Genomic DNA, 14,567 nt, shown 5'->3' with positions numbered 1-14,567 from the left:
CGCGCGCCACCGTACCGGTCCCCATGGCAACCACTGCCGCCGCCGCCGAAAGCTCACGACGCGCCAGCCACTTGGCTGCCGACGTCGCTCCCGGCTGGCTCCCTGTAGCCGTGCCACCGGCGTGTTTACAAGGGCTGGCCGCAAGAGGCGCTCGCCACCGTACCAAAAGGAGGAGAGTACAGTCGAGGGCAGGGCAGCGCGTTTGCGGCTCACGTTCCAGGCATTGTATATTATAGGAGGCGTTGACTTAACGCACCCATTACAGAGGCTAGAAGGTTTTCCTAGTGTCGTGAACGGCCGCCGTTACAAGGGGCCCCTGTGAAACCAGTTTGGATGCACTGCGTAGGTGGCGCTGCAGCTACCAGGCGAGTGGCTTTGGCCGCGCTGTTCTATGCGCGCCGTTCGCCCAGCCAGTTGGCAAGTGCGCGCGGGCTGGGATTTGTGCGTGATTTGTTTGTGCCTCTCGATGCACGTGTGATAATGACGACAAAAAACGTCACACGTGTTTCGTGCCGCTCTGCAAAGGTGGCTACAAGACGTCGAAAGAAAAAGTGTCGTTCCGCGCCCCGTGCGACTCTCATCAGTTGCAAGAATGGGCTCGAAACATAACGCGAGATGACAAGGCTCTCGACGAAACCTGTGGCGTGTGCTCAAGGCATTTCGACGAACGCTACGCTCAAAGGACGAGATAAATTGCTACTTTGTCCCGGCTGTTCGATTGAGCCTCTCACACCTGGCCAACATACACAGTATGGAGAAGCGTACTTCTCGAAAACCTGCACTGTGGCGACGTCCGATATGCAGTACTTGCCTACGATGCAAATACTCAAGAAAGCTTATCTTGAACCAGTTCAGTAGGCAGCATAAGAAATGACTAGCGACTTTGAAACAAATAAATGCAAGGAAGCGAAAATCCCTTGACTTACTCTGCCCCCCCCCCCCCCGCCGTCAAAAAAAGAAAAAAACTTTCAATAAGACCGTCAAAGACCCCCGGGCACTCACGCAGTCCATGCCAACTATTGTGCAGCTTTCCGAAACCAGGCAAAGAGATTTTTCTTAAATCGTGTATAAACCAGTTAGAAATTTGTTTCCTTTGTTCTTTTTCTCAAGTGAACATATTTGTCATGTGAACATTTTTTTATTGTCGTATAGGAGATCCAGTTAGGATTCCTTGCTTTGTTATTTTTTTTCTTGGTCAAGTGAACATGTTTGTAGGTATTATACATAATTAATTAAATTGATTTGAATGTACAGTGTATGTATATTGCTGCATGTGAATTGTTATAACCTTCCTGTAAAAAAAAATTGTACTTCGCAACTTACCATGTCGAAACTGTGCCTGCGTGAATTGAGGGTGTCTAGGGCCTAGTCAGGTGACCACGTGTGTCACCTTTAGCCCTCTTCACCCGGACAACTGTATATTGTCTAAATTTCAATAAAGTCAAAGGAGAAAATCGGAGGCCTTCTTCCAAAGCAGCGCTTTGGTGTGAAGGCATGTTTCGAGGCAGCTTCCAGAAAGTCAACCCGGGGCATGCGGTTCGATCAGCTGTGGGTGTTGGAATGTATCCTCATGCGGATGAGGAGCCCACAGCTCCTGATCCGCATTTGCAAAGGGACAACGTCTGAAACATCGACATGACAGAACGGTTTGCAAAACTAATGGAAAGACTAATTTTTATAATGTCGTCTAGAATCCCATCAAAAGACCTTCGTGCTGATTCAGGGAAGTGCAGTTTTTGAATGAGTTTATTGTTTTTCTCAACAAATGAGAGGAATATGCTGCACAGCATGGTGACGGCTTTTTAAGTGCAGGAACTGCCCTTGGGCTGCGTGTAACGCTGCAAAGCACCCTGCCGCTTGTAAAATACCTGACGACGTCCCTGCAATACAAGTACTTGTTGACCGCAAACCTAAACCAAGACAGGATGGAGAATGTATTTGGTATTGCGTGCCAGTGCTTCGGTTGCAATGATCATCCAATAGTGGGGCAGTTTTTGATAATTATCAACAACCTGGCTTTCTACAGCCTCGCAAAGCCTCCAAAAGGAGCAAAGGTACCTGCAGAAGTAGTGACTGCCCTCTTGCAACCATCTTACATCCCCAAAGAAAAAAAAAAATGCGCGAATAACTGAACTTGTCGGTAATTTACTGGATGGCGGAAACTTGGCTTCTGCTGCATGCACAGCTGCTCGAGGAGCACAGCAGCCTGAGCGATCCTCAGGGCTGTGTAGACAAAAAAAAAAAAAGTGACAGCAGGCTAATTTTTTTTATGTAGCTGGGTATGTTGTCAGAAAAATCCTTAAAAGATTTCCTTGCCCTGAATGTGCAACTTGTTTCAGCACTTTTTCTTTGCAAGCCGAGTTAAACAACAATGCCTCGCTTACTCGAAATTTTCACCATGGAGGCTTAGTTTATCCATCAAGGCCAATTGAACAGCTCATAGCAAAGCTTGAAGACGCATTTACGGTGTTTTTCAGTCGCAATAAGTTACACGCAGATAGCATGGTCAGCTTTCTGCATTTTCTTCAGGGGCGTGAGCTTCAAGGTGTGAGCTGCGAGGAGCATGGACGTCGAATTATGACAGAAAGGATAAAGTTTTACGCCTTGACTAGGATGCATTTTCTTGTAAAGTCAGTAAACAAAGAGCGCAGCGATAAAAGAAAAATGCTGCTTAAAATGAGGCGCTGTCGGTAGCCTCGCACAGGGCACTTCGCACAAGGAAAGGCATTAGTATATTGTTGCCATGGAACCTTGTGTAATAAAGACATTCCACCCTGCAATTTGTCCCGCTTCATTTTCTCGTTTCAATATCATGTACAAGCTGTGTTTTTACGCTTCTTTACGGCGCAGTAGGTCGGGCCCGACGTGACGCTTGCATTTGCTCCTGCCGCGGCACGCTGTCGGTGTTACAGCTAGTCCGGGTCGAATCAAAATGACAAGAGAACCTGTGCCAGAGTTTGCACTGTCTTTAGCACTTTAACGCCTTGTCAAGGCAGTGACAGCAGCACACACACGATCAACCGACTGAACCAGAGAGCACTACCCCCATACGCCCGCCCGCGCGCCAGCGGGCGGTAGCGCCATCTGCCTTGCGCATAGCAAGTTATTTCAGCTGCGCCGGCTCGGTCGTGACACTAGGAAAACCTTCTAGCCTCTATACACCCATTGGTTCATGACATTCGTTGCCTTACTGTTCAGCCATTGTTCAGATGTGACGTATTATAAATAATATTACTTTTTCTTGAAAACTGCAGACATTGCGACTCCGACAGTTTGAACTTGCGAGTGGCACTGCACGCACTACGCGGTGAAAAAGGGGGAAAAAAAAAAGACGAAAAGAGAGAGAGAGAGTGAGAGAGAAAGAAGGAACACTAAACAAGAGCGTGCTCTCGTGCGCTGCTTGCATGGCGATGTTCGGTTTCCCTTGTGTGCAGCTAGGCTGAGAGCCTGCTCGTTTGTAGGTCTTATTTTCAGTGATGATCATTCTGTGCAGGGATGTCTTGATTGCCGTGTGTCGCAGGTAACGTGCCTGAAACTCATGTTCAGCATGGAACAGGAGTTTCAAGAAATAGATTCTAAGAACTCTTGGAATTCAGTCTACCAGGTAAGTTTACCGCCGAGGTACTAACCCGTTGTCGTAATTTGTTCTTGTCGCCGTTGTGTTGTAGCGCGAGTTCTGCTTTTCGGAAGGACACCGTTCATTTCATAAGTAACAATTCATAGGAGCTGTTTTGCAAATTGAAAAGTCTTTTTCTCAAACGTTGGATTGAATTTGGAAGAGTCGTTAGGCCTACAGATTAACAATGTAACGCTTGTAACCCACGCACGTAAGAAGCAAGGACCGCTGGTGACGTTAAAAAGTGCTGGCTTACGTCCCTTGCTTGCTGACTTTTTTTTTTCTTGTTGGAACCATAACTCTGATTTATGGGCAGCAGGGAAAAGTTGCACTTGCTTGAGAAAACTGGGAAACCGAGAGTCGGTGCGCAATTGGCTCGGGATTCAGTGGTCGCGACGCCAGTCGTGTTTCTAGCTCCGTTGCTTCCCAGTTTGTAGGTCGATGTTTTCAGCGTTTCCGGCTCTCAGTTTTGCCGCCTGTGCCACATATTTTCTTTGATGTTGCAGAAGATCAGGCACAAGTCCAACAACTATGACTACACGTGTAAAGATGCAAGACGAATGGATAACAAGAGCTTAAATCGGTACCGAGACGTAAATCCATGTGAGTAAGATGGCTCACCACATATAGCCACTTGGAATTTGAAACTTGAAACCTTATTTTGATACTTAGCATTGAAACTTAACGTCGCTTGACGGCTGTGCATTCTCGGAGATTGTTAATTTCACCAATGACTTCTGCTCAAATATTAGAATTGTAAAGAAAAACGTGTTTCTCGGAAACAAACTAAGCGGGAGACAGACAGACGGAGGGATGTGACTTGGCTTATCAAGCGTTCACGCTATGTCCAGAGCGAGAACCATCGTCTAAAGCGCATAATCTGGCGCCAGTGCGTGAATGCAGTATTTTCTGTGTTGCATGTGATACACATGTTTGGGAAATACATCTGCATTAGCTACCTTGCTCGCAGTGCGAAAGCTACAAGGTATCGCATGCATGGCATACCCCATATGCTTTTGAGGAAGGAACCTTTCATGAACCAAGAAATGACTTGGTGTCAACAACAACAACAAAACCTCTGGTGGCATGGCCAAACAATGGATAGTGGCATTTGTTTTTGATATTCATTCTTTATGTGAATAGGACTACCAAAGGGTGATGAGTTAGGGGGAAGGTACAAAGTGAAAGAAATATAGGGTGTGTGTGTGACGAGATATGCAGTGACAGCATCCTTGCTGTTAATAAGTATTACACGTTTCGGCTTTTGTATGGAAGTTGAAAAATGGAATAGGTAACACCTCGTTCAGCACCCTCTTTCTTTTAAAAGTTTCAACATGATTGCGTCACAAACAGCTTTTTGCTAATGAATGGTGACAAGGCACAGTTGCAAGAAAAGGAAAATTGGTGAAGGGAAAAATGAACTTATACAATGCAATGCTTCGTGCATGCATAACATGATTTTTTATACACTTTAAAAGCTGAGGTGTGTTAGTGATATGCAAGAAGGCTAAATATAAATTCTGTGGTGTTTAGTTTTTGTACACTGATGTTGCATGGAACTTCTGATCGCATTGTGAAAACTGTAGTGATAAGTGCCAATTACATCACCACTGGCTAACTGGTTGGCTTTGTTGCCTGTGTTTTCTTGCTTTGGGCCTGTGTACCAGATGAATGTTCTCTACATTTATGTCAATGTTACACAGGTATTTTTGAATGTGGTAAAACTGATGCAGTGGTAAAACTCAATCGAGATTGAGTGTTCCCACACAATCAGTTTCACACATGCTTGACTTTAATTGGTCTCATACAAATCTTTCTTTTTTTTTTTCAATCATGATATGGATTCTTGAGCATAGTCAAAGGTTGCCATTAGAATTCACGAGCCTAGTGAGTTAGAAGTTGTAAAACACATAATCACAAAAAAACATTAAGTAATATTTCACATTAGAATTCTTTACTCAGTTTAATGCATGCATTTGGAAATTCATATTTGCACTTAGTCACATCAATAGGATTAGCAGAATGAACTCTGTTCTCTGCCAACAATTAATGTATAAAATGGCTTTTCCCTGCTAAAGATGCCCTTCTACATTGATTTTGCTGTATCAGGCAGGTTTAATACCCCTGTCACATGGCAAATCTAATATCAATTTCAACATATGACATTTGTTGCGAATAATGTCATTATCACAGCACGCTGTCACATGGCAAAAACTAATCTCATTTGAAAATGATGACAGTAAAAAAAAAAAAGGCAAAATAGTCTCAAACCGACTTTTGTTCACTGGCCAATGATGTGACATACATGATATCAGTGCAGTTATAATTTGTAAAGCCCAGCCACTATAAAAGCCTAGCTTGGTCTACTTTGTGGGGCCACACTGTGCGACATTGACATAATGTGGCACTTGTGAAATACTTTAGAAATCTAAGGGTTTAAGGGGAACTTGTTATTAGAATTGGTAAAGCCTGCTGGGACACATTATGGGGGTGCTGCAGAAGAGTCTCTACTGAGTGTCATTCAGCACTGACGCAAAACAAGCAAGGTAAATCAGAATGGGTACAACCTGGTCTGGCTAGCCAAAGTTGAGCATTGGGTGCTGCATTACCAAAATTTTCCTGCACATTAGACACAAAGAATGAACAACTCGGAGGCTGTGAGTGTCCGCCCTTGTTGTCTATGTGCTAGCCAGGCAATAAGCCATTAAACATGTTATTACGGTATGCTGCAAGAGTTGCCCTCCATTATCACTTTGGATGCACCTCTGTGCCTGCCACCTGTGAAGAGAGATCCAGTATTGGCATGCAGAAACATTAAATTGCATTTAGGCGTACAACATTGCTGTATTTTTTTTTCCTATTCATTCTTTTCAGAAACAACTTGGTGAGGTTCTTGATATCGAATAAAACTGCTTTGATGAAGGGCTGTGGTAGCATTTTACTCTTTTTTCTTTTTGTTCTGCCCTTCTCCCTCCTTTGCAACCTTGAATTTGCAAGTTACCCGAGGTTATCAAGACTGATTCAAAAAGAAATTGGGCTGAATCACTGCTTATGCTTTTTGTAGATGACCACAGCAGAGTCATCTTAAAACGAGGGGACAAGGATTATATTAATGCCAGCCTGGTTAAAGTGAAGGCGGCTAATCGCACCTACATTTTAACTCAGGTGAGTTTATTGTCTTCCCATTTGTTGAACCTTTAGAAAACTTACGTGTAGCAGTTCTGAAGAAGTTGGGACAATAATATTTTGCTTTTAAGTGTATTGTGTATATTGTAGGACTGGCCTATATACTTCCTGTGCCTTATTTTTTTTTACATGTTTTCTAACACATTGTTCAGAAACAGTGTTGTTGCAGTTGAACAGTTAGCCCATGAACAGATACTATATAATTCTGAAACTGTTACAGTACCTTGTGTAAGGCTGTTCAGTATTTAATAAATTTGCCAAGGCTGAATAATATAATTCTTGCTTACATTTTGTCACAGTATCACTGTTGTCATTTTCATCAGGTTTTGTACCAGGCTGAATAAATTGAACATGCTGCAGCAACTGTGTAAGAGCTGTCAGAGCCAGCCAGTTGTGTGGAAACATTGTGACACCACTGCACACGCATTAAGAAGAATCTGAAGTCTTTATATTGAAACGTGTCAGAACGATCAAACTTTGGGTATGTTGTCTTTAGGAGTTATTGACATAGAACAGACGTGGAAACTTTAATCATGTATGTCAGTAAAATATTTTTGGTTCTCAAAAATTAAGATCTGACTTTGTGGCATGTAGGTATACAGAAATGTATGTAAAACTAAGGCAATTATTATTTTATAGCCAGAATAGCTGAAGGAAGTAGTGCATGTTTTGTTTTATTTTATCAGTTTAACTTCGTTTCATATATAACAGGCAATGCTACTCCTTTTGCAGCTCGCATTCATGATAAAAAAATTGTGCCTCACAGGTGGAAGAGAAATGTAGGTATGGTGCAGTGTAAGTCGGTGTAAAATAGGCCTGCGCTTCGGTGTTGCAAACTGACATACTTATGACATGGAACTTCATTGCAGATTGGGCAGTGGCACCATTTCGTGGTGTAAAATGATGCCACTGTGCCAGTACTATGGCCTTCAGGATGGGTGGTGTGGTCAAGGGTGGCACCACATGATCTCAGTCACGTCGATACAAAATATTGACATGAGGACGTGAAGAGCATGGTGGGCATAGTTCTATGCCCACCATGCAGTATGAGTGATGACAAAAAAGAAAGGCTTTGAAGGCATGACAGCTGTGGCATTTGATTACCTGTTCTACTGTTCATAGAAGGTGCAGATTTGTAAAAAGGCACCCTCTTAACATCTTTGATAACAAAAAGTTGGAGGGGCCCTTTAAATATTTGGATTGTATCTTGCTTTCTACCTTGTTGCAGGGACCTTTACCGACAACTACTAGCCATTTTTGGCTCATGGTCTGGGAGCAGCAGACCAAGGCCATTTTAATGCTTAATCGTATCATCGAGAAAAACACTGTAAGTAAACTTTTTTTTGTGCTCGTCTTTTCCTCTAAGGGGGGAAACATGATGTTTAAAATTGGTCATTTGGTCCAAAGTATTTTGTGTATGTAATGCTCAAGCCTTCATTTGTCTTGAGTTGAGGTAGTAGGATGAAATGCATGGTTGATATATAAAAAGAAATAAATAAAAAATTAAGGAGTTTTGTATTCGGAAGTGCTGTTTTTTTGCCTTGAAGTACTACTAGCATGTTCCCCGATGCGCTGATCAAAGGATCGACTACTCTCGTGGATCTTTCACAGTCTGCTAAGTGTGTTATGGAACGCCTACCCGGCCATCTTTCCTGCTGTGTTTCTGGTCTGGGAGTGAACTTGAATTAGAACATTCATACATCCCGTTAACTTGGCAATGTTTTAATGTCCCTGTAGGTGCTTGTACTGTTTTATGGAGGAAAGTGCCTATTTTAAACTTCATCTCTAAAAACACTGATAATTTGAACTGAAGGCAATCACCGATGGGTACATTATATGTGCAACCTCCCATGGTAAAGGTACTGACTGACATGCCAAGAATGTATTCTGTCACAAATACAAAGAGGCATCACTATGATAAAATGACAAGCAGCAGTTGCAGAGAGCTGAGAAGAGTGCTGTTAGGTGTGGAAGCTCGGGGGGAACTGGAACAGTGACTCATGAACGGCCATAACTCATTTTGTAAGCATGCTACTTTTAAGTATAAACCCCATGCAAGCGATCTTGCACGCGACAGCGACAAGCGACGCGATGGAGATGACTGTCGCGCTCGCTCGTCGCCCAGAAGTCAAGCTCCAAGCGAGCGACCGCTTCGCGCGACGGCTTTCCAGTGTTGCCGGTATGAGGGCGGCAATATAGGCGCCGAAACTAGCGTGACGCATGCTTTATTAACTTAAGTTGATGTATTTTACTGTAAAAAGCAGCATAAAATATTTCTGAAAGTCTTGCAATAGGTTCTTATCCTTGCATGTATAAAAATTCAATCGTTTGCTCGTTCCGTGCGACAGTCAGAAGTACTGGAGTTATGTACATCCAGTTCCGGCTTTGCGCTATTGGCTAGTCGCGCATAGCACTTCCGGGCGACGAGCGACGAATTCTAGATTTGCAAAACCGAGCGATCGCGCGACAAGACCGAGCGATCTGTTCAAGCGACGGCCCGATCCGTCGCGCGAACCCGTCGCTCGTCGCTGTCGCGCACAAAATCGCGCCAATGGGGTTTAGCCTTTAGGGGCTATAACTTCCATATTCTGAGCTCTCAATAGCACCTGCACAATCTTGGCCGGCTGAGCTGGGCATGAATGTGAGGTGGCAGTGAAAGTAAAGACTGACAGAATGGTTCCTTGAGTATAAAAATAATGCAGACCATGCATTATAGTCTATACCCCTTTTAGTTGCCAATTTTGTCCATTGAAAGTTTAAGACTAACAGTCACCAGAGACGCCAGACACAAGAGAAAAAAAAAAAGATACCAGAAAAAAAAAAGTACAAACACTTCACTGACTTTCAACTGGTTTATTCTTTTCTAACTGCATGCTTTTATATAATTCACAGGAAAGCTACAAAACACCTGTAACAGTTAAAAAGAAAAAGCATTAAAAATGAGAAAATGAAAAAATAAAGATTAGTGATACGACCGAAAGGCACCAAAATTCAACATGATGTGCATGCTATGTTACGTCGCTTGCACATTTCAAGTCTTAAATATTTGCACTGTTTTTCTAAACATCTCTGACGAACTAGAACTAGCACAAACCTGCACTGTGCTTGAAAATTCACTTTCAACACATTGACAACACCCTTGAAATCTTTAGGAGTGCTGCAGCAGAATAAAAGAATGATTTCAATGCTTCAAGGAGTTTTGTCAAGCCGTTTGGAACTCTTTGTTTAAATCAACCATGAACACCCATTCACCTATGAAATTGAAGCTTCTTTTCTCATGACCTACTGAGGTCTAATTAATAAAATTTGACTGTGTTGCTCTAGAGGTAAGGAAATCATGAGTGTCATACATGGTTTCACATCCTCTAAGGTACCCCTCCAATTTTCCCAGTGCACCACTGCATAGGGAACCCTAAATGTGCTGCGTTTGTATTTTTGTGTTTCATTTGCTGATTGGCTGTAAAGTGAGCACATGGTATGTGTGCAGTGCAGTTGTAAACAAATGTAAAAATTTGGGTTCTCTTGATGTGTGACGAGCAGAATGTTAGTATTTGTTGCAAAAATTGGTGTGTGCTGCATGATAAAAGTTACAAATTGTTCTAATGTGTGACCTACGTGAAGCACAATTTTGGGATTTAGGTGTTCTCATTTCAGTTTTCCTACTTGGTTTTCTGTTGCACATGGCTCGGGGCACAAACAGGGAGTACTCTTTATTTGCTCCTTGTAATTTAACCCATGATAACTTTCATGGCTGCAGGTAAAGTGCCATCAGTACTGGCCAATGAGCCAGGATGAAGAGCTTGTTCTCACTGGTGTAGGACTCAAAGTGGCCTTTCTTGGGGAAAAGCCAGCCACCAACTACACTGTCCGAGAACTCATGCTTACTGACCTTGAGGTGAGGATAATCAACCACTTGGCTTTTTATATCTCAGAACTACAGGATCGTTGTCCAGCTGGTATTCTCCCAGAACTAACCTTAATGGGCCAAAAGTTACAGAATTGAAATGTGAAAGGGAGTTTAGGACTACGCAATCGGTAATTGAACATAAAATTAGTGGCATAACGTTAATAAAAGGTAGATCACAGTGTGGATTGGCAGTAAAGTTCAGTTGGCTGATTTTTTTAGTTAGGCAGCTTATGCACAACATTGGCCTATTAAAGCAGCTAAATGGTGCCCAGAAAAGTGAAATACTCTTACGGGAGGCAGAAGGTTAGATGGGTGGACTAGATAAAGAAGTCTTCAAGCATAACATGGGCTAAGTTGATGCAGGGCAGGTGTACGTGGACATCTCGGAGTGAGGCCTTTGTTCTGCAGTGTGATTTATGTAGGTTGCTGTTTATGATGCTTAAAGTTTCTGGGTTCTATATTTTGGAGACCCCCCCCCCCTTTTTTTTTCTAATGGCAATAATCTGTTCTGGTTGGATTCTGGCGACATTAAGGGATTGTTATAACATGGTAGCTAAATTGGTTTTTGATTTGAGGTAGGGAATATTTATGTGCAACAGTTCTGTGGTGATACTACGGGAACCTCAATAAAATTTCAGGTTTTTAGAATGACATATAATAAGTGGATAGCATCACAAATAACCATAAAAATATCAAGTGCTTTAAGACAGTGGATGTTGAATCATTCAACTGTGTTTTTAATACAGTTGCCTTTTGATCACTTATGTATATACAAACAAAGCAAGCCTGAAGGTTGTTTTAGAAATATTTGGGTAATTTCACTGATTGGAGCCTCATTTCATGGCTAGCATTGTGAATATTTGTTTGGCTTTCTTTAGAGTGTCAGTGACAATGTCCACAGTGATTAAATTGTGCCTTCACAGCATTTGCGGCAAGTCAACCCCAGATAGTCAAAATTGATACCTGCCACTTCCGAATTATTTCTAAAGTTCACGAATATGTGCTCATTTTATGACTTTGCAAAGGTTGCATCAAGTTTTATAAAAAAATAAATTGTCTGAAAGAGTTGCTTGTTGGTCCCCTAACTTTCAGTTGGGTTTTTTTTGATGGCGATAGGATGCCAGAGAGGTACTTGCTTCGAGCAAGTTCCTGAAGCAGATGAAATCTACCACAGCAGATTTGCTGGTTGTCACTGTGATCTAAAAACAATAACGGCATTTACTGAATGCGACAAACATATATCAACTTTCAAGTTTATCATATCTCATATGAACAGGGTAATTCGTTAAGAAGGTGTATCACATTAAGTGCGCCAAACAGGCATAGTTTGAGATGGAGAATGCACATTTCAACGGCGCATGTAAACAGAAGCCTATCAAATCGGGAATTATGGGAAAGCATTCGCTTCGGGACGTCAACCAGCCGAACAACTGGAGGCAACTGCTGCGAACCGTGGGGCATCAAAACGAAAATGGCAGCTTACAAAACAGGCTGCATGTGATTTTTTTTCCACTCGTGAATACATTGTGCACGTTGAAACAGTGTCGTCTTTGTCATTATTAAATTGAATTAACATCAGTGAGTTACTTGATTTGCATCATGATTTGCATCATTAATGTAGCCAAGTCCGCTTGAGGTAATAGTGGCCAAGATGGCTGTGCTTGGCTACCACTGGATATGGCTACCACCACAGTAGGGACCTTGCAACTGCTGCGGACACGCTGGGGAAAGGTTATTATTCGTATACATTACAGTATGTTACTGCCAAATAGCCACTGTGTAATATTGTCTAAGGGACAATTGGAAGAGAAACACTGGGTGTCTCCGGCGAAATGTAAAGAAACCCACTCTCATGAAAAAAAAGTGTGGGTCTGGCAAAGCAGCTGTATAGGATGAAAGTGGATGTGGAAAAGTGGCAAAGTGGCTAGCTTTCTTTTTTCTTTTTTGTCAGATTGCCTTCATCAGGCTATCTGACAAAGGCGTACGGGGGGGGGGTGGGGTGCGCGGCTGGCAAAATGGATAGCACCCCCCCAATGGTGGCAATGCACGCTGGGGCAGAAGCGGGTGTGGCGAAGCGGCTTGTGTGTTTTTCTCCCGATGATTTCTCATTTTTTACTTGTGGCACACATACCCAGTAGCCATATTTTATATTTATAACCTGTAACTCTGAGCAGGAGCATTGTAACAAGTGGTTTATGTTATCGTAGAACACATACAAAAGTTGATGGTACATCGGCTGCTCATTGTTATATCTGATATACGTATTGTTAAAACTTGTTTCGTTGTAAATAGGTTAGACTGTGTGTATATGTGAAGTTCCACCATTTCACAACATACCAGAGCCCTTGCTTTGGTTATAATGGACCGTTTATGGTCTGTTGTAACAAGCGTCTGTAAAACGTACTAGTTACAGTCTTGCTTCTCAGGATATGCATGTGTCATGACGTCACAATGCAGATGATGATTATGAGGGAGCTGAATACCATTGTAATGTTATGGAACTCGCTCTGGCTTGCTCGGTCATCTGCCATGCTGCTAGACATCGCACTCGGCGTTTAATCAATGAAAAGGTTACTACACTTGCGACAGAACAATTTCAGTTGCATTATATATTTTAAACCATTTAGAACAGGGAACGGGAATTTGGGAATGAACATGATGTTTTTGTCATTCCAGAGTGGGCAGAAGCGTGTGGTACTGCACCTACACTATACGACCTGGCCTGATTTTGGGGTGCCCGAGTCTCCAGCAGCGTTCTTGGCCTTTCTGCAAGCTGTGCGAGAGTCTGGCGCATTGGATGTTGATGTAGGGCCACCTGTGGTGCACTGCAGTGCAGGCATTGGCCGCTCAGGGACCTTTTGCCTAGTGGACTCTTGTCTTGTACTGGTGAGCGCTTACATCTATGCCATTACGGAAAAAAATAAGTTTTGTGCATCGTGTTATAGTGACACCAGTTAAAAGCTCAAAACTGGGTTTGCTGTGTCTATCCAATTGACTGCGCTACCTCTTACACCATTGTCATCATTATTCACAATGACGTCAACACCCATAGCCCCTGAAATCGGTGCTTTGTACAGTCGCCAACTGATAAATTGGACACCGATAATCCGGACATGCTCGGTAATTCGGGCAGCATCGCGGCACCGCCAATCGCCGCATAGACTTGAGGGGGGAGGCTACCCTGGAGACCGAACTTTCTTATTTTTTAAGATATCCAGATGAAACTTTCAGGGTACGTTCACACCACCGAACTATGAGGAACTGCAAAGTTTCATGAAGATATGTTTATTAGTTCCAGAGTTATTGAGGTCTAACTAGGTGATTCATGTATATGCCTGAGGAAGAGCCTGGAGAAATGCCAGGACATCGTAGGAAGCTGAAATTCACTGTGATAATCCCTTGATAGATATCCCAGGGGGCTAAAGAGCCCTTTTCTTTAATTTCCCCTCCAAAAAATTTTAAGACAACTTTGAATTTGATGTAGCCAGTAATGACCACATTCATCAAAAATTAATTGCTTATTATAAATTAACTGCACCAGCTTTAAAAAAAAAAGAAGCCTGTTACCCCCTGGCAAAGTCATTTGGGAACAGAATAAAAAAAAACGGCATACAAATCTGAAGAGCGGTTCTTGAGATATCACCTTCCCCAGTACCTTTTTTTATTGGAAAGCTCCTGCGGAGGTTCTAAATAGCTCTTGCGGCTCCAGGCACACTCAGTGTGTGGGATTTTCGTGGCGACAGCCGAAATCACAGTTCCGCCGCTTTTCAAAAGCGTCTACGCAGTCGGCACTTGCTGCGGGAGATGGGAAGTTCGATGCTCGTACAAGACGCATATCGCGCTCCTGTGCACTGAACA

At 42.9% G+C, this 14,567-nt stretch overlaps 1 protein-coding gene across 3 annotated transcripts in view; it reads left to right on the top strand.

Annotated features, from left to right (window-relative positions):
• Positions 1 to 3,323: 3,323 nt before the first annotated feature.
• The window catches only part of LOC135902984 (tyrosine-protein phosphatase non-receptor type 2-like), a 109,135-nt gene continuing 97,891 nt past the window's right edge, over positions 3,324 to 14,567 (top strand). Inside the window, exons 1-6 of one of the 3 annotated variants that reach the window (XM_065433314.2) lie at positions 3,324 to 3,604; positions 4,123 to 4,219; positions 6,681 to 6,781; positions 8,031 to 8,129; positions 10,560 to 10,697; positions 13,386 to 13,595. In XM_065433314.2, the coding sequence (XP_065289386.1) occupies positions 3,539 to 3,604; positions 4,123 to 4,219; positions 6,681 to 6,781; positions 8,031 to 8,129; positions 10,560 to 10,697; positions 13,386 to 13,595 (711 nt within the window). In that variant the 5' untranslated portion in view covers positions 3,324 to 3,538. The remainder of the gene's footprint in view (positions 3,605 to 4,122; positions 4,220 to 6,680; positions 6,782 to 8,030; positions 8,130 to 10,559; positions 10,698 to 13,385; positions 13,596 to 14,567) is intronic. The other 2 variants (XM_065433315.2, XM_065433313.2) reach the window with 2 other exon arrangements.

Source organism: Dermacentor albipictus, chromosome 1, assembly GCF_038994185.2.
Source record: "Dermacentor albipictus isolate Rhodes 1998 colony chromosome 1, USDA_Dalb.pri_finalv2, whole genome shotgun sequence".
In the NCBI taxonomy this organism is placed as follows: Eukaryota; Metazoa; Arthropoda; class Arachnida; order Ixodida; family Ixodidae; genus Dermacentor; species Dermacentor albipictus.
This window is presented reverse-complemented; position numbering and strand designations above follow the sequence as displayed.